Raw genomic sequence first — 24,475 nt, 5'->3', positions numbered from 1 at the left:
TGTGAGTCAGGAGGCTGAAGAGTTTGTGCAAAACCCCTGTACCACCCTGGCATGCAGGGTGCCAGTGTGAAGTGCTGCCCGTGAGGTATCGATCCAACAGGGCTGTGGCAGACATCACCCATGCTCCCTTTGTGAGGTCAGAAGCAACGGAAACGATCAATTCACAGAATGCCGATGGCAGGCAATTTCCTCCTAGTGCCTGTGTAGGAAATAAATGGCGACCAGGTCAACCGACGTCAGGAACAGTCTCCTTCCAGACCAGTCCAGTGGTCATGAGAGCCCTTTGGATTGCAGGCTTCCAAGCTTCCCAGACAGAGGCTGGAAGACGGCACTCAGGCAGCAGCCTCTCTCTCTGCTGGTGTTTCAGTGGCTCTTGAGATATGCCAGGGTCTCAGAGGTTCTTGCAGTAGTCATAAACGCATAATCACTCTGACTGGATTTCCTGGTTAACTTTTGGTAATCTACAAACAGGTCAGTAAGTGGATGTGGCTGTCCCAGCTCTGAGACTAAGAGGTTCGAAAGTGGCGGGCCACCTGGGCCAGCTGTGAGACCCTGTCTTGAATAAAAATAGTGTGGCCCTTAAGGCAAGCCTTGTCTAAAAGGGACTAACAGAGGCTTCTTTGGCTCTGTGGGCCATCCAGTTACTCAGCCCTTCCTTTCGAGTGTATAAACTACCTCAGACACTATGTCATGGCTTGTGTGCCAATAAAGCTTTATTTACAAAGGCAGCTGGCAGCCTGAATTGGGACAGTGGTTGTGGACTGCCAGTCCCTGCTCTTAAGTCAGTTATTAGCACAGAGGGACTAACAGGGTATTGTCTTGTAAAAGTAGTGAATCCAGGTGGCTCAAAACAACTAAAAAAGCCCAACACCTGATGGAAAGTTACTGCTTCTATTTGGGGAACAGGCTTTCTTGGCAGCTGTGGCAGGTACCTGGGAGGTGGGGAGGGGAACCCATAGGTTCAAGGTAAACTCAGCCCCTCTAAGAAACAGCAGCTGCAGCTGTGGAGCCTCAGGCCCCCTGAGACTTGGATTCTCACCTCTCTGATCAGTTCTGTTCATAGATCAAGGCTTAAGTGCACACAGAACAAGAGTCTGCCCTGGTATGCCTGCCAGGGTGTTGCAAGAATTTTCATCCCAAATCGGCACTAAGCAATATCACCCCCCTCTTCACAAGGTCCTAAGTCCACACTACCAGAGAACCAATGAGTTTAGTAGACTTACTTAGAAAGCATAGGTGAGAGGTTACAGGCAGGAATGTGGGTGACACCCCACCCCCACCCCCGCCAAAGAAGCCATCCTGGAAGTTTTGTACCCAGCATGGATGATGGCCACTCCTCTTTCCCCTGGCCTTCCCCAACCTATATACACTCTAGCCCCTCCCCAAGACCACCCCACCAACACAATAGCCCCACAAGTTGCAATTAGGGCAGAATTGTATATAGCTGGCTGGAACCCCCAGTGGGGCTCCAGCGAGCCTGCCCTCTCCCTCCTTCTCTGAGGAAATGCGGAGGTCCACAGGCCTTCAAGGATAGATCCTTGCCAGCAGGCACAGCTGATCTCACCATGGTGCGAGTATAGCACTGTACAACGCAGGTGCTCCTGGGCAGGTAGATGGTTGAGATATATTTGGGGGCAGGGGAGTCTCCTGGCTAGACAGATGGTTTTGGGAGACTAGGAGTCAGACTCCCTGTTGGACCGGCAGCTAGTAGGGAGAGGGTGCCGTAGCTAGGTGATAAAGGTGTTGAGTTCCCAAGCTTCTTTCCTCCTGGCACTCCTGACTCGAAACCAAAGTCTGGCAGCTTAAAAACAAAACAAGAAGAAACACTTTGTAGGTTTTTGTCTCCCACCAGAAGGCCTCCTGCTTACGCTCCAGTTCAGGGCCTGCTTAGGGTATGTCTCTTGGTAGTTCTGAGCTGATCAACCAGCCTAGCTTTCTCCAAACTGACCAGCCCCAAAAGGGGAGGCAAACTCTCCTGTGGCTTTAAAATCCACAGGCTTCCAGAAGAGACTGAATTTTGGCTTTCTTAGTCACCCTCTGCAAACAAAGGGTCTCTCTCTCTCTCTCTCTCTCTCTCTCTACTTGTGTGTGTATCTGTCCTCACTTCCAATACACGCTGGTCTTCAATTGCTGATCCTGTTCATGATGCTTGAGGCGACTCTGCCGCTGCCCCTCATGCTTCAGATTCCACCCCCTCCCCACCTTTTAATTCTCTGCATGGTGGAGAAAATGAACCTGATAAATGCCCCTCGACTGTATCAGTTTTGAGGCCTCCCAGGAAGGATGTATCCACCCTTGGAGGCAGTGATGAGTTGTGCACGCTGTCTGCTTTCCAGACCTGTGTGCTCTCTGTTCTTGGGGTGTCCTCTCTGTTCTTGAGATGTTTGGGTACAGTTGGGATTCAGGTTCTATCCATCTCCACCTTAGTTCTGCAGCTGTTTTTGATGCACACCAGGAGGCTTGCCACGCCTCCTCCCTCTTTATACAACAGGCCCTCCATCTCTGGAGACTTCCTTTGGTTTGGATATCAGCACGGCCACCTCTGCTTTCTTTCCATGAGTGGTTATAATTCTGGAGCTTCTAGCCCCAGTAATTACGCCTTGAAGTCTGCAGTGAGTTCCTCAGTGCGGGTAGCTTGGTTGGAAAAGGAGGACTGGCCTTTTCAGTGGGGGCGTGGTCGTTCTTGTTCAAGACTCTGTCCACCCCTGCCCTGGCCTGAGGCTGCAGGGAGCTGGCTTGTGTTGACAATCTGTGTCTGTACGCACTGGCGTTTCCGATAGTGGTTTCTTCAGTTCCAGATCAGAGAGCTCTGTGGTGTAAAAAGAAACCCGTGGGTCCCTTGCCCTCCCTCAACCCCCAGGCAGCTGCCTTGTGCCTCTGCCTCTGAAGTCCAAGAAGGGAGAGTGCGGAGAGGCTCACTCAGGCTATCCCGGGGTGGAAGGTGTCTGTGTTTTCAGAGCAGACAGTTCCTACTGACCCATTTCCCAGGCACCGCCTCTCCTCGGCGCTCCATATTCTGTCACTGAGCACTGAGAGCAGCTTGCAGTTTTCAGCCTCAGACACAAAGCTTTTCAGCTCCACGGTTGACTCTCTCCTGAGAGCCTCCCTCCCTCTGTGGCTTCAGGCGTGCCTCAGCAGGTGTAGAGCCCACAGTCTCCTCAGAACTCCCATTTGGTGGTGACTCCTGTGTCTGGTTCATTTTGTTATCTGAACCCTTGAAGATGCTCGGGGCAGAATTTGCATCAGGGTGGAAGAGCCCAGCAGGGAGGGAACAGAAAGGTTAACCATTCTCAAAAGAGAATCATTGCCCAGAGAACCCTGACCTAGGTAGTTATTTCTGCACTCCCAGAGGCCCACATACAGTGTTTTAACGGAGGCCAGGTGTTCACATGGCAAATGATACTGAGTGGCCTGTTGCCAGGGAAGCATGTCTGACTCCTTTTTAATTGCAGGACACATTCCCCATCCAGCTCTCTTGGGTGCCTCTGTTGCTCAGGTTCCTGTAGGAACGACTTCCTTGTCAATGTTCCCTTGTACGACTGGGTGCATACAAGCCAAGGTGCTTGGCGCCACTTCATACCTATTTTCTATGGGGGTGTAGCCTTAGCTTTTGCATGACCTGTAAACCTTGCTGGTGTGCACTGGAGGAGTGGCTATCCTGTCCCAACTCCTCTTTTCCTGACACATCAGACTTCAAGGTCTTGGAGAGCCACATGCAGCAGTTCTTGATAAGAAACCTCTCCTCATCTTTCGTGCACTTCCCCAGGCTGGGGTTGTAACTGGGTGCCACTCTGCTCAGTTTGTTGTCTTGATCTTTAATTCCTGGGCTTTTCCAGGTGGCCATCTGAGGCCCAACTGAGTGGCATGTCCCCATCATCTTGGCCCTTGTCCAATATTCGTGGGCTTACATGTGTATGCACCTGGGTCACTGGTGAACCTTTCCGCCCCGGAGGCATGTGGGAAACTGACAGGCATCCGAGAGCCTCTGACATCACAGTTGAGTGGTGGCAGCCACTGGTTTCTTGTCAGTGAGCTGTGGTCACCACACACACGCACACACACACACACACACACACACACACAGAGAGAGAGAGAGAGAGAGAGAGAGAGAGAAAGAGAGAGAGAAAGAGAGAGAGAAAGAGAGAGAGAACAAAACCAGCAAGTGCTGGAAGCTGATGTCTGTCTATCCCACGAGGCTAAGTGATGACAGCAAATACCACAGCAGGCTGTGGAGAAGGGGCTGGCAATCAACCCGATGACAGGGACCAGCAGGCCAGGCTCACCTGCCAAGGGCAGCTGACTTTTCTGGAATGTGTTGACCTTTTGTTGCAGGGTGAGCTGCAAACTCACACAAGTGGCCCTGGCATGACCAGAAGGGCAGGAGAATTTGTCTGTTGTCAGCCAAAGTGTTCGGAGTTTTAGCCAAGATTCACTTACAGATTTTCAGTCCAAGCTTGGGAAGGCTTATGGAACAGAAGCAGTGTTGAGTTTATAACATTGTCCTATTTGAAACAGTGCTGTTTTGTTTTGTTTTTAAAACATGGATTGGTTTTTGTTGTTTGTTTGTTTGTGGGGTTTCTCTGTGTAGTCCTGGCTGCCCGGGTACTAACTATGCAGACCAGGCTGGACTCGAACTCAGACCTGTCTGCCTCTGCTGCACCCCTCGCTGCACCCCCCCCCCCGTGCCCTGTCCCCAACCCCGAGTGCTGGGATCAAAGCTGGATTTAATTGGATTTAATGTCAGGAAATGAATGGTGAAGGGGCAGGGGCATTTAGGTTTAGCTCTGCTGGCTGGAAATGAGTTAAGTCCCCCCAGCCCATGTCACAGGCAGTGGCTCCATCACAGTGAAGAACCTGGCAGGAGAGAGACAGAAGAGCTCTGTGTTTGGGGCAGACACTTCTAACACCTCTGAGCTGAACTCCAAAAATGTGAAAACCGTTTAAAATACAGTCTTGTAAGATGTGCCAGGGCAGGTAAGATGAACCTGCCCTAATGTGTTAACTAAAAGAGCACCCTCCTAGGCAGACAGAGACCAGATCTCGTAGCCGTTTGCTATTCTTTGTAACTGGAGTAGTGTTTTTGAAAACAAAGGCTCTGAGCAGGCGTGCGTGGAAGTGCAGGTGCGAGTGTATGCCTGTGTGCATGCGAGCAATGCATGTGTGCGAAAGCACATGTGCACGTGTAGAGGTCAGAGGTTAACATCAAGCATCTTCCTCGGTCACTCTCCGACTTTATTTTCATTAAAAATTTTTTATATTTATTTTATCCTATGCTCCTGAGTGTTTTGACGGCATGTATGGATATGTACCATGTGTTCCTGGTGCCTGCACAGGCCAGGAAAGGGAGTCAGATCTCCTGGAACTGGAGTTACAGATAGCCATGAGCTGCCATGTGGTTGCTGGAAATTAGACCCAGAGCTCTTAATCACTGAGCCATCTCTCCAGCCCCTTCTCCCACACTTAACTTCCCCTCCCCAACCTCAATTTGCTTTTTGAGGCAGGCTCTCTTTTTCAGACCTGGGACTAGAATGTCTGGCCAATGAACCTCTGGGGTGTCCTGTCTCTACCCACCCACCCCCAAACCCCTGGATCACAAACAAGCCCCACACGAACTGTAACTGACTTTCCAAGTAGGTGCTGGGGATCGAACCTGAGCCCCTATGCTTGTTCAGCAAGCATTTTACCTACTAGTCATCTCCTCAGGCCCCGAGAAGACAGTCTTCCTCACTCGGCTTGTGATTTGTTTTGCAATCCATGCCATTGCTTTGCTGGGCTGACGAGAAGCTGGAATGATGGGGGTGGAGGTGGGGTGACTCATGAGGCAAGGGTGTCTGGAAGGGGTCCCTGGGAGGCACTACCAAAGTTCACTTGGCCTGTACCAGGAAGGTAGGAGGGGGCAGGGGTTACTCTAACCTCTGGATTCTGAAGGAAAAGGGTAGATTTCTCTGGGGGGGGGCAGAAACTCGCTCTGGCTTGAAGGAGAGAGTGACTTCTCAGTGCTCGTGCCACCGGCAAGAAGGTGGCACTTCGAGGTGGACCTCACTCCTCCAACTAGGCCCTCTGGACAAGTATGTAGAATGATTTGAAAAACCATCATCATTCTAGCTTCTCGTCAGCCCAGCAAAGCAATGGCATGGATTGCAAAACAAATCACAAGCCGAGTGAAGAAGACTGTCTTCTCGGGGCCTGAGGAGATGACTAGTTTGCTGGTAGTAAGGAGTCCAGGGTTGGACCCACGATTGGCTAGGTCCTTGTGCAACAGGCTGATGGGGACGCATCCAGAGTCCCAAATGGAGTGGGCAAGGACACCTATGAGTGCTTACCTCGTCCTACACAGTGTTGGGGGCACTGGAGGTTAGAGTGAACTGGCCTCTGTACCCACAACAGGTTGGGGCCCCACTTTGGTGTACTCAGGACAGCAACACCATAAACAGGGCCACCTCTCAGAATGGTGGGGGCACCAGGAGCAGCACTCTGTGTCCCCACATCAGGTGTGTGACTGGCACAGTGAATGGTACTGTGGTCCCTGTGAGGGGACAGGTAGAGACTGCACAATGCGGGTGTGGGCTTGGTCCTTTTGGGCTGTGGGCCACAGCATCTGTCATCTTTTGTGTCTTGGACACTCACTGCTCCTGCCCTAAGGCTGACCCGCAGTCTGACTGTGAGGTCCTGGAAAAGGAAGTTAATATCCTTTGTAGCGATCCAGGACATTTGACTCTGAGTCATAGCCAGCCATTATTTTATTAAAGGGAAGGGGACGTGCCTAATGACTGTCAGCCACTGCTTTTCTGTGATCAGGAACAGGATCTACAAGAGCCTAGGGTAACATCCACCACTCATGGCCGAGGCTGCCTGGCAAGCTGAGTGTAGAAGCATGAGAAAGTTGGCTGCTCTTGGCACATCCCAGCTGCAGCCTAGACAGCACAGGGCACAGCAAGACAGCATACCGTTCTTGGACCAGATGAGCTATGCCTAGCCCTGGCTTTCTTATTTCTTTCCCTTCAAAGCAGAAAGTTCCCTGAAGGGCAGCCTGTTGCCAGTGTCCTCATCACACAGGCTCGGGGCCTGCCTGGTCTGGGAAAAACTGCACTTCTCATCCCGGGTCTCTGTGAACCTTCTAACCTTGCTGGTAGTGTATGAGGACGTGTACCAGAGAAATATAGCATTCTATAGGAAAAGAAAGGGCCCAGAATTCCTGCCTGGCCAGCTGTTTGCCAGGGTCCCCCTCCTGTTCTCAGTTGCTGTGGTTGATGTCATCAAGTGTCCATGTGGCCATCCTGGTGTGTGGGCATCTCCCCGTACGGTCTAGACTGCATATCAGAGAACTTGTTTGAGGGGCATTCCACCCCAAGAGGTCCAGATGCCAGCTCCTTCAATACCTCTGAGTCACACAGTTCTCGCCACTGACCCCTGTGACTGACAGTCTCAGTTTCCTGGCACAAGGCATTGGATGTAGAGGTGGGGGTGTAGAAGATGTAGAGGTGCTGTGCAGGGATGGGGGGCCTGTTGGAAGCACAGCGCCACTGATGATAGCTCAGGTTTCTGATAGGTCATTTTTATCGAGCCGTTCTTCTTTGTCCACAGATCCTCATTCCTTCCCTTCCCTTAGCCCCGCCCAGTCCCTAGCAGGGAGATGCTACAATCTCCTACACCCTACATGACATTCCCATCATAGAGCCCCTCTCTCCTTGCATCCCTGACTCCTTGTCCCTCACTGCTTCTTGGCCTACCCTCTTCCTACTGTTGTTCTCTCCGGAACCACTAGCTCAATCACAAGATCTCCCCAGCCCCTCCCCCCCCCCACGCCAGGCCTGAGTCCCTCCTGACAGCTCATGTGACTTACCCTAGTTCAATGTTTTTCCGCCTCCCAATTCACCCATCCGGTTATGCTTGTGGGGATCTAAACAGTGCTGGTTTTAGAGCTTTTGTTCCCACCAAGGGACAATGCCAGTGTCACATGAGCCGTGGTGTGGCTTGTGTGCAACGGCAGCTGTGGAATGTACTGTGGGCTGCGTGGCTGTGTGGGGTCCCTGGTGCAGCATGGCCTTTGGGGTCTGGCCAGCAGAGCATGTGACATCAGGGACATTAGGACACTGTTCTCTCCTTTCTTGGTCTGAGACTCCCTCTGAATATGTAAGATGAAGCATGATTCGTGGGCACACTTTTAAGAGAGTTGTCCAACCGTCACTAGCACACTTTAGTTATTTTGTGATGTAACACGGTTGCCTCTTAGTCTTCTGAACATCAGATGCTTATCTCACTCCACGACTGTGCTTAGCAGCTGTGACTTCTGTCACCTGATTCTTAGGGACAGTCACAGTTATGAATAAGAGGCACTGGGAAATGCTTGAAGTCTGCCCTCAGTGGTCCTAGACTCAAAGCACAGGGGGCTTTATCAGAGGGTCACTGCCTCAGGTTTGTTCTGAGGACCTGATGTGAGCTTGGCAGGTGAGCCATAACAGCACAGAGATGTGCCTCTGTCACCTCCTGGTGTTGCAGGAAGGAGGCAGTCAGAGGTCGGGTGGGTACAGGGAGTGGGTGCAGGGTCACAAGCAGGGCAGGATTTGGAGGCGGCTCCATGAGGGCCAGGTCAACATCCCCAGAAATGGGGAAGATGGGTAAGTTGCAGGAGAAGGGAGGGGCCATGTCGGAGAATTGGCTGCTGGTGGCAAGCTACTTGCTATGTAGAAGGTGTCCAGATGTCTGTCACAGGGCCTGTCCTGAGTAACATCCTCGCAGGAGTAACGAGGAGCTGTGTGGGGTGAGGGAAGGGGAAGACTAGGGAAGGGAGAATTAGAAGCAGCTAAAAACTGAATTTCGGAGGCACAATGGTATAAAAATGGGAATCCCAGGAGGCAGCCACCTGTGGAATGCTGAGGGTGGCCCCAGACCCAGGGTGGGCACAGGGTCCACAAGGCAATGGGCTTGATCCTGCTCAGTTCAGCCCCTCCCAGTGTATGTGCCTCTGGGGATTCTGGGGGCATGACTACAATCCTTTCATGGCTCAGATCGAACCTTCCAGGTTCTGATGACCCAATTTCAATGGCACCAACTTGGGGAAAAATACTACCACAAAGGGATCACAGGTGCCACCACAGCATGGCCTGCTAATTTGGGTGCTGGCAGAGACGCAGGATTTTTTTAGCTAGACTGCAGGGTTGAGAGCCAACCTAGGAAGCCAGCAGGTAGCAATGTTCATCTGTACAAAAATACAAGGTGATTCATAAAGAAGCATTGGGAGTCCAGCCTGTGTTCAAAGAGGATGCTGTGTCTGTAATTGCCTCTGCTCCCCCTGACCGGCATAGCCTCAGCCCACAGCTTCTGTCGGAACCTGTTATTTCCCAAGGCTGCGTGCCCAGCCTAGAACTTTCTTTTGATCCAAGTTAAGTAATTACAGCATGCGTCAAGCAAGTTTAGACCAGTCTGCCTCTCTCTGAGCTACTGGGTTAGAGATTTTTAGTCACCAGGCATGACGGGGTACACCCATATGCACTCAAGAGGCTGAGGCAGGAGGATTGAGAGTCCATGGCTAATCTGGGATATCTAGAAAGACTGTACTTAACTCAAAGCAACAGAATCAAACCAAAAGATTGCCTGGAGCTGTGATTCTCTAGGCCAGTGGTTCTCAACCTTCCTAGTGCTACAGCCCTTTAATACAGTGCCTCACGTTGTGGTGCCCCCCACCCCCATCATAAAATTCTTCCATTGCTATTTCATAACTGTAATGTTGCTACTGTTAAGAATTGTAATGTAAGCCGAGCAGTGGTGGCACACGCCTTTAATCCCAGCACTCGGGAGGCAGAGGCAGGCCGATTTCTGAGTTTGAGGCCAGCCTGGTCTACAGAGTGAGTTCCAGGACAGCCAGGGCTCCACAGAGAAACCCTGTCTTGAAAAACCAAAAATAAATAAATAAATATATAAAGAAATGTAATATCCAATGTCTGAGACATGACCCAAAGAAGTATTGATCAACAGGTTGAGAAAACACGCTATTCTGGGCCCAAGTCGTCCCATCTTCTTGCATCCAATCAGAGCCCAGCTTCCCTGGAACACTTCTCCACAGACTGGACCCAGATTCTCACATACTTTGGTGGCCCTGGCATCCTTTATTATGTGTCTTCTATCCCTCTTGGATTTCTGAGCCACTTTAGGCCTCAGAACAGAGAACACGTCCAGAACACGCCTCACATAGTACAATAGCTGACTCAGCAATCAGCACTTGTGGCTTAAATAGCTGAACAGACAGACCATGTAAGGGTCACAGCTCGAGTCTGCCCTCCGATGACACCAAGCTGCCTCTTGTTCTGAGTGGCATGACCTCCAACCTTCCTGCCTGCTTTCCTTCCTTCTTTAAAAAAAAGAAAAGAAAAAGAAAAAGAAAAAAAGATTGCTGTTTATTTGTTGGGAGAGGGTGCGTGCCAGGGTGTGTTCGGGGAAGTTAGAGGACAACCAGGAGAAGCTGGTTTCCCCCTTCCACCCTGCAGATCCCAGGATTTCACGCCGGACATCAAGCGCCATCTTGTCAACCCTCGCCTTCCTTTGTGTTTGGGGTTATGGAATGAGTGTAGGAACGATTATGCGCAGCCTTCGGAGTTTGGGGTGGGGTGGGGGGGGAGGCTTTTCTGTCTGTGTAGCTCTGATGGGTCCTCGGATCTAAGTGTGGTGTCTTTGTAGATGCCCGCTCGGTACTGGTGTCGGAGATCATCGCTGTTGAGGAAAAAGACGACTGCGAGAAACACGCCTCCAGTGGCCGATGGCATAAAATGGAAAATCCGTTCGCATTCACAGGTGAGGGGGCCTCAGTGTTTGCCAACTCCCCAGGCCCTCCCCTGTCCCTCCACCCCACCCCCGACCCCAGTTAGCTCCATGAAGACCTCGGAGAAGGTCTTATCAAAGCCAGTGACTGGCTCATCTTCACAGACTCTGATAGCAATCATTCAAAATCTATTTTGGGGGCTGGGAAAACGTGTATGTAAAGGGCTCTCTGTCTCTCCCTGTGTTGCTAAAATTCTACCTCCTCCCAGCGTCTCAAGGACAAACCCAGGCAATTTAGCACCAAAGTTCGCTCTTGGGGAAACTGATGAATTTATCGGGCTTCTTTACAGAGCCTAGACGAGGACTTACTTACAAAGGTGTGGTGTCCCTCACCCAACAGGGATCTGGGTTTCTCTTATAACCACATAGCTTGAGCCTCAGCTTTAGTCCCCACCACCCCCCATATACTCTGGCCCCGCCCCCTGACCATGCGCAGCACTGCCCAATGGTTCAGGGCAACGGGTTATTCAAGTGAGGATCTCTTGCCGTCCTCTCTGAGCCTCTACAAAGGGGGTGTAAACTGTCAACCAGTCTTGCTGGGGTGATCTTTTGCAAGGGAGCACAACTGAACTCCTCAAGGTGGTGTGGTTTGGCCATCCGGGCAGTCCTGCAGTGAGATGAGGGGTGGAGAAAAGAGACTCCCAGCCCTGAGGTCTCCCTTCTGTAGCGGTAGATGCTGCTAACCAGTGTTGGTTTTCACACAGTCCACCGTGTGAAGCGAGTACGACATCACCGCTGGAAGTGGGCACGGGTGACCTTCTGGAGCGCCGACGAGCAGCTGTGTCACCTGTGGCTGCAGACCCTCCGTGGGCTGCTGGAGAGCCTGAGTACGTGGGCGAGCTTTCGGATTTGTTGCCAGGCAGCACAGCTGTGGTGGCACGCGGGACTCAGTGACCTGACCCAGGTGGACGTGATGGATCCCTTTGCTTTGTTTTTATGTTTCCAGCTTAGAGAGTCCCAGTGTGGGGAGCAGACGGGTATAGACTCTGCAGCTGCTGTCCTGGCCCAGCCTCTGCTTAGGAGTAGGGAGACTGAAGCAAATCCGTCAGGCCCCAGAGCCTCATTATCTTTCTCTTTTCTCTGTAAGTGGGGTGGGTGCCAATATTTTCCAGGTGTAAATGAGGACTGAACAGAATGTGGGAGAACGACTTCTTACTTTCTGGGAGTGTAGCCTCTCAAGTGCCGCAGAGCCCAGTGCCTTGTTTAATATGTGCCAAGGGACCAGTTTCTTGTCACTTTAAACATGGTGGCTTGTTCTTTTTGCACCCGTAATACTGGGTCATGTTATAATTTTACGTACAAAGGCAACAGCTAATTCAGCTTTAGACTTGGATAATAGCTTTTTACCTTTTGGGGCATTAAACTAGTATATGATTTTTTAAAATTAAAAAAATATTTTTGAAACAGGGTTACTCTTTGTATCTCTGGCTATCCTAGAACTCACTTTATAGACCAAGCTGGCCTCCATCTCATAGAGATCTGCCTGCTCCTGCCTCCCAAGTGCAGAGATTAAAGGTTCGTGCCACCACCACCCACATGATATATGAATTTTAAAAAGTAAATTGTAGGGCCGTTGAGATGGCTCCGTGGGTAAAAAACACTTGCCACCCACACAGAAGACATGAGTTCAACCCCCTAGACCTCTATGTGGTGGAGAGAGAGGGCCAAGACCTTCAAGCTGTGTTCTGAGTCTCACACATCCTGCATGTGCCCTGGAGTGTGTGAGCTAGGCATACATGTGCAATCACATGCTGTACACACACACACTAAAGGAATAAAAAGGAAACAAAAACAAATTAAAGTGAATTATAAAAAAATTTGCATAATGGCACATACCTGAGATCCCAGCACTTGGGAGGGAGGCAGGGCATTTCAATTCCAGGCTGGCCCGTGCTGCATAGTGAGACTTTCTCTAAGCACAAGAGGTGGGGGAAAGGTTGGGGGGGAAGGAAGGGGGTGTGGACAAGAGAAAAGGGGGGCAGCCACTGATAAATTCACTTCCATCTCCAGAACCCATGCCAGAAAGAGACTACCAGTTCCCTTAAATTGTCTCCTCACTTCCACACATAATATAATATAATATGAGGGGGGAAGGGAAGGGGGGACAGAGGGAGCAGGAGGGAGGGAGGGAGAGAGAGAGAGAGAAAGAGAGAAACTGGATTATAAGGTATTTGAAACAACTGAACTCCAGGGCCTCTTCATGAAACACTCCCTCTTTTTTTGGCCTCGAACTCGGAAATCTGCCTGCCTTTGCCTCCCAAGTGCTGGGATTAAAGGCGTGTGCCACCATGCCTGGCTGAAACACTCCATCATCACCCTAGGGTGGTTAGAACTGGTTTTCTAAAATCAGTTTGTCCTGGGACTGGCTTCCCTGCTGCTACCTTCTAAGATCACCCTGAGTTTCTAGACCTTCTGTTGCTAGCTCTGTCCCCTGGCTACTACTCTCTGTGCTGCCCCAGTTTCTCCTGCTTTCTGGTCTCCACTCTTCCTCCCCTCCCCCCACCCCGATGCCCCCCACCACCACTGCTTGCCCCTCCACCCAGTCTTGTTTCCACAAGCTTCAGTCAGGCTTAAGTCTGTAGGCTCAGACTTCCCTGGAATCCTGGGGTTCTGGTTAGTTTTTTGTTTTTGTTTGTTTGTTTTTTGAGACAGGGTTTTTCTGTGTATCTCTGTCCTGGAACTTGCTCTGTAGACCAGGCTGGCCTCAAACTCATAGAGATCCCGCCTGCCTCTGCCTCCAAAGTGCTGGGATCAAAGACGTGTGCCCACTGGAAGTTTTATTCTTTCTCTGTAGCTCACGGAAGACTCCCACGGCCATAAAACAGCACACGAGTCTGCACTCAGCTATTCTACTTTTAGCTTCTAGTTCTATTATCGCTGTGTGTGTATGCCTGTCTGTCTGTCTGTCACTCTATATGTAGGTGTGTGCGCACACGCAAGTGTAGAGGCCAGGGGATAATCTCGGATATCATTCCTCCAGAGTCTCCCAACTTTTATTTGAGACAGGGTCTCTCACTGGCCTGACACTCACCAAATAGCCTAGGCTGGCCGTCCCCAGGGGATCCATTTGTCTCCACAGCCTCAGCACTGGGATCACAATCACAAGTGTGTGTACCAACACCTAGCTCTTAGAAAATTGTGAAAAAAAAAAAAAAAGTCGGGCATAGTGGCGCATGCCTTTAATCCCAGCACTCAGGAGGCAGAAGCGGGTGGATTTCTGAGTTCCAGGCCAGCCTGGTCTACAAAGTGAGTTCCAGGCAGGGCTATACAGAGAAACCATGTCTCAAAAAACAAACAAAAAAAAAAAACAAAAACAAAAAAAAAACAACAACAACAAAAGAAAATTGTGAGCATAGATCCCAGTGACTGAGCTGGTCCTGGTGTTTGCTTTGAAAGCATGTTATCGAATGCACCATCTCCCCGGCCCCGCTTGACATATTTTTAAAATTCTTTTTCACATGCATTCACTTTATTTTTTGTGTCTAAATGTTCCATCTGCCAGTATGCGTGTGCACTATGCTCTTAGAGGTCAGAAGCAAGCATCCACCCTGCCCGGGAATTTTTTTTAAGGTTTATTTATTATTATATGTAAGTACACTATAGCTGTCTTCAGAAGAGGGTGTCAGATCCCATTACAGATGGTTGTGAGCCACCATGTGGTTGCTGGGATTTGAACTCAGGACCTTTGGAAGAGCAGTCAGTGCTCTTACCTGCTGAGCCATCTCTCCAGCTCTGCCCCGGGAACTGTTCCTTTGTGTGCAGTACCTACAGTGTCCAGAAGAGGGTGCTGGATCCCCTGGAACTGGAGCAACAGAAGGCTGTGAGCCCCTGTGTGGGTGCTGGGAACTGAACCCAAGTCCTCTGCAAGAACCGCAAGAGCTCTTAACCGTGAGCCCCTCCCCAGCCTTGCTTTAATGTTTTCTTGAAACAGACAGAGAAGTGGTTGTAATCTTTCACACTGAGCATTCTGTAACAACAGCATGGCAGGACACTCAGTGAGTCCCTAGGCCCCCACTCCTTCACAGATGTCACCGTGACCCTGGGAAGGTCTAAATAACTAGACCTGCTTTTATGCCTCATATGTTCATTTGTTTTCACAGGCCAGTTGTTGTGTTCTCTGGTGAGAGTTCTCACTATCTACTTCAAGTTCAAAGCTTCAAACTCATGATCCCCCTGCCTCGGCCTCTGAAGTGCTAGGATTATAGGAGTGAAACAGCATATCTGACCCACGGTTTTCTTGCTTGCTTGCTTGCTTGCTTGTTTGTAGACATTTAATAGAAGTTCATCATTGTCCTTGACAGATCTACTTATTGGTTCTAAGGCTTGCATGGGTCACCTCCTTCTTTGTCCCTTCCTATATAAGTGCTGCCCAGGCTGGGCCTCCAGTGCAGTGTGACAGCAACACCAGTTGTCTCAGTCCTGACCTGGGGACATACCACAGGGAATGCAAGGGACCTGCCAGCTTCCTCACAACCATGGATTTCCCTTCTAAGAATCCTAGTCATCCCAGAAGGGGACGGCTGGGGGGGGGGGGCGGGCAGGGTGGTCACAGGTGTTGGATTTGAGGACTTCCCACTCTGCGTCTGCTTGTTAATGCTCTTCTCAGAGCGGCCATCCTGCCGGTGACCTCTGCCCTTCTCTGTATCACTGCATCTGACTTCCTGAAACTTCACTTAGGAGTGTCTTATCTAGGTTTAGGGATAGTACGCCTGTGACTTCCTTTCCGTGACGTCCCTGTCTGGTTGTGCCTCAGAGGTCACAGTGACTTCTTATGAATCACTCAGAAATGCCCCCCCCACCCCCCACCCCCCACCCCCCGCGTCCTTTGAAAAAGGTCACATACAATGAAAACTGGTTTTCTTTTTCCTTTCCTTTCCTTTCCTTTCCTTCCTTTTCTTTTTATTGTCGTTGTTGTTCTTTTGAGACAGGGTTTCTCTGTGTAGCCCTGGCTGTCCTGGAACTCACTATGTTAGACCAGTCTAGCCTGCAACTCACAGAGATCCGCCAGCCTCTGCCTCCCAAGTTCTGGGATTAAAGGCGTGTACCACGATTGGCCAGCATCCCCCTGGCTTTTCTGTAGGTACGGAGAATCTGAACTCAGATTCTCTCGTGTGCACAGCAAACATTTTACCGAGCCATCTCCTTGGCCCTGCACCTGGGTTTTCTGTACAACCAGAAATGATAAAATGTGAGACAGACATAGTATAAGTCTCTTCATTTTGTATTTGTTTCCTTTTACTTCTTTATTTTGAGAGTAGGTCTAATATACCCCAGGCTGGCCTCAGATTTTCTATGTAGCCAAGGCTGGCCTTGAACTCTTGATCTTCCTACCTCTAGTTCCCAAGTATTGAAATTACAGGTGCGTACCACCATGCCTGTCAGATTTAGAAACCTTTATATCCCCTGATTTTCCCTTAAGGTTTGATCTTCCTTCCTTCCTTCCTTCCTTCCTTCCTTCCTTCCTTCCTCCTTTTCTTCCCTCCCTTTCCTTTTTTCTTTCTCATTCCCCTCCCCACCCATCTCTCTCTTTTTACCTTTTTTTTTTGTAAGGCCCAATTCATGTTCCACCCCCCCCCACCTCATGCTCCACTCCCAACACACTGTATTTCCATTTTCTCTAGTCATAAGAGCAGCCTCCCAGCTGGCTTTGCCTTTTTCACCACTAGAGCCTAGTGCAAATGGAGTCACGAGGATGAGCTGTCTTGTATACACCCGTGGTATACATCCACGGTGCTTTTGACACCTGTCCATTGGTGATGCCCTACCTCTGGGTGTGCACCTGTCCATTGGTGATGCCCTACCTCTGGGTGTGCACCCACAGTTAGCCACTAGCCCACCCTCTGAGTGTGTGCCTGGCTACTAGAGGTTAGCCACTCATTCTTTCCATGGGTAAGTGCTCCATACTTAGCTGTGAGCCACTCACCCAACCCCACTGGTGTGGAGTAGCCCCCTGCTGGCTAACCTAAACAGCTCAGCGATGAACACCATGTCCAAGTTTGGATGTAGACTTTCATCTTAGGGTTTCCTTGGGCATCTTCCTTCATGTTACTGTGATTCGATACACCTATGTGGCTGTGCACTTACATCAGCCAAAATAGATGTATGTGAGTTTCATAGGAAAACAGGGGTGTCTCAGGAGACCCAGCCACTGGTGGGGACTGAGGGAAAGCCTGAAGCCAGGCTGTGGTGCTGTGGGAACCTCTCTTCCCGCTGTGCATCCAGTCAACTCCTTCTGTCTCTGCCTGTGCCTGTCTTCCTCTCCTTGCGCTCCTTTCTCTATTCCCATCTTGTTCTTGTCCTCAAAAGCCTCGTCCTTCCCATGGGCAGAAGGAGCCTCAGCCACCCACACCCACATCTCATGAGATTCGGCCAGGATAGGGACCTTCCAGGTGCCCCACGCATGTGCAGAGCCCTGCCCTCACCTCAACAGACGGTGCCCTTCCTCCTTTGATAACCAAGCACGCTTTGTCAGAACTTATCAGCTTTTTACTGGCAGCGGCAGCAGCACACTAACCGAGTTGGAATTTATTGCACGCATCGTGACTGACCCCGTGTGCGTGGATGTTGTTTTGCAGCTTCAAGACCGAAGCACTTGCTGGTATTCATCAACCCTTTCGGAGGGAAAGGTCAGGGCAAGCGCATCTATGAAAAAACAGTGGCGCCTCTGTTTACCTTGGCTTCCATCACTACGGAGATCATCAGTAAGTGTGTCGGGCACTGGGGCATGTATGCAGGAGCCAGCTCGAGAGGGACTCACATGCCACCCCTGGAGGAGGCTTTATCCTAGAGCAGTGGTTCTCAGCCTTCCTAACGCTGCGACCCTTCAATACAGTTCCTCATATTATGGTAACCGCCCCCCCCCCCCCCCGCGCCAACCATAGAAGAACTTTTGTTGCTATTTCATAACTCTAATTTTGTTACTGTTATGAATCATATAATGTAATTCTCTGATAGATGACACCAGTGGGGGTCGTGGCCCCCAGGTTGAGAGCCACTGCCCTAGATGGTCATTTCGAGCCCAGTCGGGGGTGTTTTATACACTCGGTTGGAAGAAGGCAAAGGAAATAATGTACTGGGGGGAGGAGTTTGGGAGGGTGGTACTGGGAGCAGGGCTGGGATAGGGATGTTAAGTGAATAAATAAAATAATGGGAAAAAAACCTCTAATGTACTCAATGTACTTTGCCTATATATATATATATGTATATATATATATATTACTCACAGGAACAATGAGGAGATTTAAAAAACAAACAAACAAACAAACAAAAGAAAGAGTTCTTAGACAGGAAGTCCTTTCAGGAAAAGATACAAGTAGTGGATGTCTCAGAATGTCACAGCATAAGTCATTTTTGTAACCCCACATCATAGCACTCTTGTCATCAGAGGGATGCTGGTTTCAGAGGGGGAGACAGACACGGTCCACTGCTCCTGCAGGCCTTCTGGGGCTTGGTATGACTCTGTTAGTAAGACAGTGCAGCTGGGAAGGGCTGTCACCTCAGCATTCAGGAGGTTGACACAGGAGGACAGGGGTTGGAGGGTTGGAAGCCAGCCTGGTTACACAGAAAGACACTGCATCCAAAATAATAATAATAATAATAATAATAATAATAATAATAATAATAGCAATACAAGTCAAAAGTCTAAAAATGAAGAGGTTATCCCTTTATCCCCTGCTTCCAAATCTGCGAACAGTCAGGTACACCAAGATGGGCACTCAGGTATCCCTGGCACACTTCATGATAACAGCACACTGGTAAGACTGCAGATGCTCCCACCAGGAGATGTGGGGCTCCAAAGGAACACTAGACAGCAGCTTTATTAAAGCGACCTTTCGGGGGCTGGTGAGATGGCTCAGTTGGTAAGAGTACCCGACTGCTCTTCCGAAGGTCCAGAGTTCAAATCCCAGCAACCACATGGTGGCTCACAACCATCTGTAATGAGATCTGACACCCTCTTCTGGAGTGTCTGAGGACAGCTACAGTGTACTTTACATATAATAAATAAATAAATCTTTAAAAAAAAAAGCGACCTTTCCCAAGGGTTCTCCAGCATGAGGGATTGTGATGTGGGGACACACAGACTCAGAGTCAACCATGTGAGCACTAAATTTCACTCGCAATTTTGCCTTTTCACGTTGGGCACAAAGACTGTGGGCTAACCTTATCTCCTCCTTACATGTAAACGTATTTTAAAAACAAACAAACAAACAAATAAAATGACCTGTATAGTAAGTAATAAGTGCAACAAGCTACTCTTCATTGCTGTCAGTGAAATTCTCTGTTGGGGCTGTTAGAGAAATGGCTCAGTGGCTGAGAGCATTTGCTGCTCTTGCAGAGGTCCAGGGTCCCATCCCCAGCACCCACACTGCAACTGTGTGTATCACTTGTCTTCAGGGGCTCCACTGACCCTCTCTTTCTGTGGGCACTGCATGCACACGGTACGCATACATCCGGGCAGGCAGACACTCATGCACATTAACTAAAAAGAAAAGAAATTAGTTTCCGACATGTGCCAAGTGTTGTGCTGTGAGAGAGAGAGAGAGAGGGAGAGAGAGAGAGAAGAGTAGAGGTAGAGGAGAGGAGAGGAGAGGAGAGGGGAGGGGAGAAGAGGGGAGGGGAGGGGAGGGGAGAGGGGGGGAGGGGAGGGGAGGGGAGGGGGGAGGGGAGAGGAGAGGAGGGGGGAGGGGAGAGAGGAAAGAGGGGAGAGAGAGAAGAGAAGAGAGCACACAGGAGCAGAGGCTGGGCCAGAAACACGTGAAGAGAGAGGGCGGGAGGGGGAAGGGGAGAGGGAAAAGGGTCAGAGAGAAGAGTAAGTAGAAAGTAAGAAGAGAGAGTAAGAGAGCGAGGAGGGGACAAACAGCCCCTTTATACTACCTGGCTGTTGCCAGGTAACTACTGGGCGGAGCCTAGGAGGAATATCAGGTCTTGGTAGAATGGATCCTGAGATGGCCGTTTCTCACAGAGGCCGCCTTACTCTTTTGTAAAAAGGCAGTGAGGCAAGTCTGGGGTGGGACTTCTTGCGAGAAATCTTCCTGGGAGCTTTCTGGGACCTCTTATAAAATAGCATCAGTTGGCAGTTAGCTTACACATGGGTTCCAAGATGTGAAGATAAACGGTCCCATTGCAACATTTCCCCCCCACAGTTACAGAGCATGCCAACCAAGCCAAGGAGACTTTATACGAGATCAACACAGACAGCTATGATGGGTGAGTTGAGCTTGCTTTCCTCTTGGTCACAGACAGTGAACACTATCTGAGACCTACCCTGTGGGAGCTCTTGGGTTGCCCTGGACTGTGGGCATGTCTTCTGCCTTCCCTCCATGTCGTAGGACACGTTTGTCTGATGTACACATGTCTCCATGACCCTCTCCAACCATCTCCAGCATGGACAGCACACTGTAAACCCTATCCTGACCACCCAATATCTCCCCTTAGTTTTCCTTACCCACTTGTTTGACCTGGCTCTCACCTGGTCACCTCGACTCCTGTTTCCTGAGCTCCCAAGACTGTGCCCAGGGCTGGGGTGGGGGGCGGTGTTTGACAATAGGAGCAGGCTTCCCCTCTTATCTGGGCACAGCAAGGCCACCCAACTCGCTAGTTCCTCCCACATCAATCAAGGCAACCTCTCACAGACTTGGATGGCCGTAGGTCAATCTGATGGAGACACTTCTTCAGTTGAGATTCCTTCTTCTCAGGTGAGTCTAGGTTGTGACAAGTTGACAGCACTGGCTGCTCTTCTAGAGGTCCCGAGTTCAAGTGCTGCCAACCACATGGTGGCTCACAACCATCTGTAATGGGATCGAATGCCCTATGAGGGCCTCTCAGCAGCTACCGTGTGGGGTTGCTGTTTCTTCCTGGAAAGCTTGCATCTCAATTCACAAATGTCTTTTAACTTTTAATATCTATTTTTGCAGTATTGGGGATGAAACCCAGGCTGTTTGTATGCTAGGCAGGTTCTTTGCCACTAAGCCATCCCAGCCCAAGTTAGAGTTTGTTTGTTCGTTTATATTGTGTATGTGTTGGTTTGCTTGCGTGTATGTAAGTACATGTACCATATGCAAGCCTGATAGGCAGAAGAGGGCATCATCTTCTCTGGAATTGGAGTTATAGAGAGTTGTAAGCTGCCACGGGGATGCTAGGAATAGAAGCCAGGTCCTCTGGAGGAGCAGTGTGTGCTCTTGACCACTGAGCCATCTGTGCAGCCCCCTAAACCATAGGCATTTGATGATGGCTGACCAGGCACATGTGTACTCTCTGCTTAGAAACCACCAGAATGCCTGATCCCTGGCAGGAGAAGCCAGGGTTTGTGAAGAATCCCATTTGGAAAAGTAAATTAAGCCGGGCGTGGTGGCGCATGCCTTTAATCCCAGCACTTGGGAGGCAGAGGCAGGTGGATTTCTGAGTTCGAGGCCAGCCTGGTCTACAGAGTGAGTTCCAGGACAGCCAGGGCTACACAGAGAAACCCTGACTCAAACACCCCCCCCCCAAAAAAAAGTAAATTAGGCAGGATGGCCAGACCTCATCACGCAGGGGAGGGGGGTGTTCAGAAACCATTTCCAAATGTCTGGTAGGCCAATCTTGCAAGCTACCTCCAACCCCCCCACCCTCCACCCCCACCCCCAGCTACTGCAAGAAGAGGACTAACAGGCTCAACAAACCTATGCTTCTCCTGCAGCATCGTGTGCGTAGGTGGGGACGGCATGTTCAGCGAGGTGCTGCATGGGGTGATTGGGAGGACGCAGCAGAGCGCTGGTATCGACCCCAATCACCCCCGAGCCGTGCTGGTGCCCAGTACCCTCAGGATCGGCATCATACCCGCAGGTATGGTACACAGCTGGCTTCCTCTCCCTCTGCAGTTGTTAGGAGGAATGTGAAGTCAGATGGTCACGCCTCTGCTGCTCCCCCACCCCCCGCCCCCTTCATTAGTAAAGCGTCCATCCAGGATTCAAGTCAGGGGATAATCATTCCTGGTTCACACTTCATTTAAACTGTGATTCTGCAATCAGGAGGCAGAAGCAAGTTCCAGGTCATTCTCAGTTACATAGTGAGTTCAGCCTAGGCCAGCTCAAACCCCCTTTTTGTTGTTGTTCTTGTTGTTGTCGTTGTTTTGTTTAAGTGATTTCTCAGGGGACTAGAGAGATGGCTCACAGTTAACAGCACTGGCTGCTCTTCCAAGGGACCTGGGTTTAATTCCCAGCACCCCCATGGCAACTCATAACTGTCTGTAACTCCAGGATCGTGCACCCTCACCCAGACATACATGCAGGCCGAACATCACTGCAGAGAAAGTAAAAAATAAACGCATTATTTTGAAAAGCAATTTCCATAACTACACTCCTTTCTGCAAGATAATGCATGGAGAGCAGAAGGAACTTGACTGTGTGTCCGGGAAGATGCTGATCCCAGTGTGACCCTGATTATACAGACGGGCCGTGTAAAGACACCAGATAAGCAATCTCCGCATGCAGGAGGCAGAGGCAGGCGGATCTTTGAGTTCAATGCCAGCCTGGTCTACAGAGTGAGTTCCAGGACAGCCAGGGCTACACAGAGAAACCCTGTCTATAAAACCAAAATAATAGGAGGGTAGGGGTGGGAGAGAAATCTCCTAGTTCTTAGAAAATCCAGTGTGATGATCTTGATTTTTACCTCCACCGGGTTACTCAGGAGATTGCGAAAGCACACTCCTGGTGTGTCTGTGAGGGTGCTTTGGGGAAAAGGTTTGGTGGGACATTCGCTGTGTCTGAGGTAGGAGCTTCGTCTACAGGCTTGGTGAGCATGCTCACTAGAGACCCAGTCCTCCTTGATGAAAGCAGGTTGGCTGAGAGACCCCGAGGGAAGACGAGTTGGTTTCCCAGCTAAAGATGCAGAGCCCTGTCCTTGTGATAACTCTAGTGGTACCAGCTTCTACTGAGCACTTCCTGCTATTCATAGAGCCTCGGGGAACTGACCTCTGCTCAGTAGGTGCTGTGTCCAAAGCCTGGTGAAAGACCTGTGCCACCAGGACTGAGTTCCAGTTGGCTGCTGGCCTGTGGGTTAGGCAGGCTGATCACTCCCAACATCCTGTGTGTAGGAAGTGCCAAGTGTCAACCGTGAACACAGATCACGCTTTTGAACTTGACCCTCATTGCTAAGGTCACGCTCGGCCCTGGCGGTAGGGTGGCAAATGAAAGCCCATGGAGGCACATCAGCCTCGTCACAGAGGGACAGCAAGTGGCTTTTCATGGCCGCCACTACTTCATTAAAGCATAAAATGAGTCTGGCGGGTAGAACGGGGGAGGGGGGAGCGGTGCTGACTCAGCTCTGACTTCTGCCCAAGCTCCGTTTCAGTCAGGTGACAGCTCCCATGCTGAACAGCACATAGGCAGTCATTCTTGCTTGGTGCCACCGTGGGGACTGCAAGATGGGGCAATATGGATGGGGGGTGGGGTGGGGTGGGGTCTGGGCTGCTGAAGATTCTCCCTCGTGCATCCAGTAAAAAGGATGGTGATGATGCTCCAGCAAAGCTGGGTCATCCCAACCTCTAGTTCTACTTCTCTGCTACTGCAGTAAGCCATTCTGACCATAAAGCGAGTTAGGTTGGAAAGGCTTTGTTTCGGCTATACTTCCAGGTCACAATCCATCCTTAAGGAAAGGCATGGCAGGGACTCAGGCAGGAACCAAAGCAGAAACCATGGAGGAAGGCGGCTAACTAGCTTGCCCACTGGCTCGTGCTCAGTTAGCTTTTGCCTAGGGATAGTACTGTAAGACCCCCGAAGCTGGGCCTCCGCTCAAGTCCCGGGATGATCTGGCCAACACCCCAATGTCCCCAGAGAAAACCACACCTGATGCAAACTGCAAGAGGGTTTTATTATCAGCTAGCTGAGGACAAAGTCCCTCCACCACCACAGTGCAGGGCAGGGGAGTTTGACCCTGAGCGGTGACAGTAGGGGGCTTTTAACAGCTAGCTGAGGAATTGGGAGGAGTTGGGAGGAGTTGGAAGGAGTTGGGAGAAGTTGGGAGGAGAGTTGGCTACAGCTCCTTTCCGGCGGGGGTGGGGGTGGGGGTGGGGGAGTGAGCTGCAGTCTCCTCTCCGGTGTCTATCTCTATGTCCTTGTAGGTCTTCCTACAATTATCGCATCTCTGGCTGTAAGGCACAGAAACAAAAAGACTTTTTGCTGGCTATAGTGAACAAAGAGCTTCTTTCTGGCTGTATTTTTAGAGATCAGGGAAAACAAGCTTGGGGAATGTCCAGGGGCTTTACCTTCCAGGGAGAAACATTCTAAGTCGGGGTCTCACAGTACCGCCCGCAGTGGGCTGGGTCCTCCCACATCAATCAAGGTAACCTCTCGCAGACATGGCCATAGGTCATTCTGATCGAGTCGGTTCTTCTGTTGAGGTTTCTTCTTCCCAGGTGAGTCTAGGTTGTGACAAGTTGACAATAAAAACGAAGACACAGGGGTGGGGGGAGGCTGGAGAGGAGAGATGACTCGGAGGTTAAGAGCACTGGCTGCTCTTCCAGAGGTCCTGAGTTCAAGTCCTGGCAACCACATGGTGGCTCCCCAACCTTCTGTTATGGGATCCAACGCCCTCTTCTGGTGTGTCTGAATAAATAAATACTACTACTTAAAAAAATAAAAACCGAAGACACTTTACAGTTAACTTTGTTTTGTCTGCTTCCCCA

The 24,475-nt window shown here is 50.4% G+C and overlaps 1 protein-coding gene across 4 annotated transcripts in view; it reads left to right on the top strand.

Moving 5' to 3' along the window:
• The window catches only part of Cerk (ceramide kinase), a 47,159-nt gene that overhangs the window by 9,650 nt on the left and 13,034 nt on the right, over window positions 1–24,475 (top strand). For 2 of the 4 annotated variants that reach the window (NM_145475.4, XM_011245588.3), the window contains exons 2-6: window positions 10,675–10,788; window positions 11,520–11,642; window positions 17,391–17,516; window positions 19,959–20,022; window positions 21,491–21,636. In NM_145475.4, coding sequence (NP_663450.3) covers window positions 10,675–10,788; window positions 11,520–11,642; window positions 17,391–17,516; window positions 19,959–20,022; window positions 21,491–21,636 — 573 coding nt within the window. Of the gene's footprint in view, window positions 1–10,674; window positions 10,789–11,519; window positions 11,720–17,390; window positions 17,517–19,958; window positions 20,023–21,490; window positions 21,637–24,475 lie in introns of all 4 variants that reach the window. The other 2 variants (XM_030248509.1, XM_030248508.1) reach the window with 1 other exon arrangement.

Source organism: Mus musculus, chromosome 15 (genome assembly GCF_000001635.26).
Source record: "Mus musculus strain C57BL/6J chromosome 15, GRCm38.p6 C57BL/6J".
Classification (NCBI taxonomy): domain Eukaryota; kingdom Metazoa; phylum Chordata; class Mammalia; order Rodentia; family Muridae; genus Mus; species Mus musculus.
This window is presented reverse-complemented; position numbering and strand designations above follow the sequence as displayed.